This window comes from Nicotiana tomentosiformis, chromosome 7, assembly GCF_000390325.3.
Source record: "Nicotiana tomentosiformis chromosome 7, ASM39032v3, whole genome shotgun sequence".
NCBI lineage: Eukaryota > Viridiplantae > Streptophyta > Magnoliopsida > Solanales > Solanaceae > Nicotiana > Nicotiana tomentosiformis.
The window spans coordinates 82,212,563-82,213,568 of NC_090818.1; the positions used below are offsets into that span (position 1 = coordinate 82,212,563).

Here is a 1,006-nt window from a genome sequence, read left to right on the forward strand (position 1 = left end):
ACATTATTAACTTACTTTATATACTTTCAAAGAGGATTGCATTTTTGAGCTTACATCAATTGACTTACGACAAACTTTTACGAACGAAAACATGGGTGTAACATATTTCCCCATTTCTTGCTAATAAATGTGGTAAAGAGCCTAAATTGTTACATCAGTTGTTTGAAGTGTCCATGCTAGTAAGTGAGTCTGTTATAGTTACGCGGGTATACCGAGGTTGTAATGTGATGATTCATAATTGTCTTACCTTAGATAATTTGGATGAATTAGAGATGATGGAATTTGATGTCATTGTGGGGATGGACTGGTTGGCTTCGTGTTATGCCAATGTGGATTGTTGGGAAAAATTTGTTCACTTTTATTTTCCAGGAGAACCCGTTATTGAATGGAAGGGTAATGTTGCAGCGCCAAGAGAGAAGTTTATTTCTTACCTTAAGGCCTGGAGGATGATTTTGAAGGGGTATATCTATCATTTGGTGCGAGTGCATGATGCGGAGGCAAGGCCTCCTACCCTTCGATTGGTTCCAGTTGCTACTGAATTCCTCGATGTATCTCCTGATGAGCTCCCGGGTGTTCCTCCCGAGAGAGAGATCAAGTTTGCCATCGATGTACCACCTGATACGCAACCGATATCTATTCCTCCATACAGGATGGCTCATGCCGAGTTGAAGGAATTGAAAGCTCAATTGAAAGATCTTTTAAACAAAGGCTTCATTCGACTTAGTACTTCCCCGTGAGGAGCTCCAGTGCAATTTGTTCAAAGAAAGAGGGTTCGTTGAGGATGTGCATTGACTATCGACAACTGAATAAGGTAACCCATTAACAACAGGTACCTGCTCCCAAGGATCGATGATTTGTTTGACCAATTGCAAGGCGCTAAGTAATTTTTGAAGATTGACCTCAAGTCTAGGTATCATCAGTTAAGAATCAAGGAAGAAGATATTCTAAAGATAGCCTTTCGGACCAGATATGGTCATTACGAATTTCTCGTTATGTCCTTTTGCCT

General features: G+C 40.4%; 1 protein-coding gene across 1 annotated transcript; it reads left to right on the forward strand.

The window, feature by feature from the left end:
• Window positions 1-272: 272 nt before the first annotated feature.
• On the forward strand, window positions 273-737 carry LOC138895892 (uncharacterized). The gene has a single exon (XM_070180643.1). It carries the CDS (start codon window positions 273-275, stop codon window positions 735-737), a length of 465 nt encoding a protein of 154 aa, XP_070036744.1.
• Window positions 738-1,006: the final 269 nt, after the last annotated feature.

Coding starts and splice junctions, on each gene's coding strand:
- LOC138895892 (XM_070180643.1), top strand. CDS start 273: ATGATGGAATTTGATGTCATTGTGGGGATGGACTGGTTGGCTTCGTGT.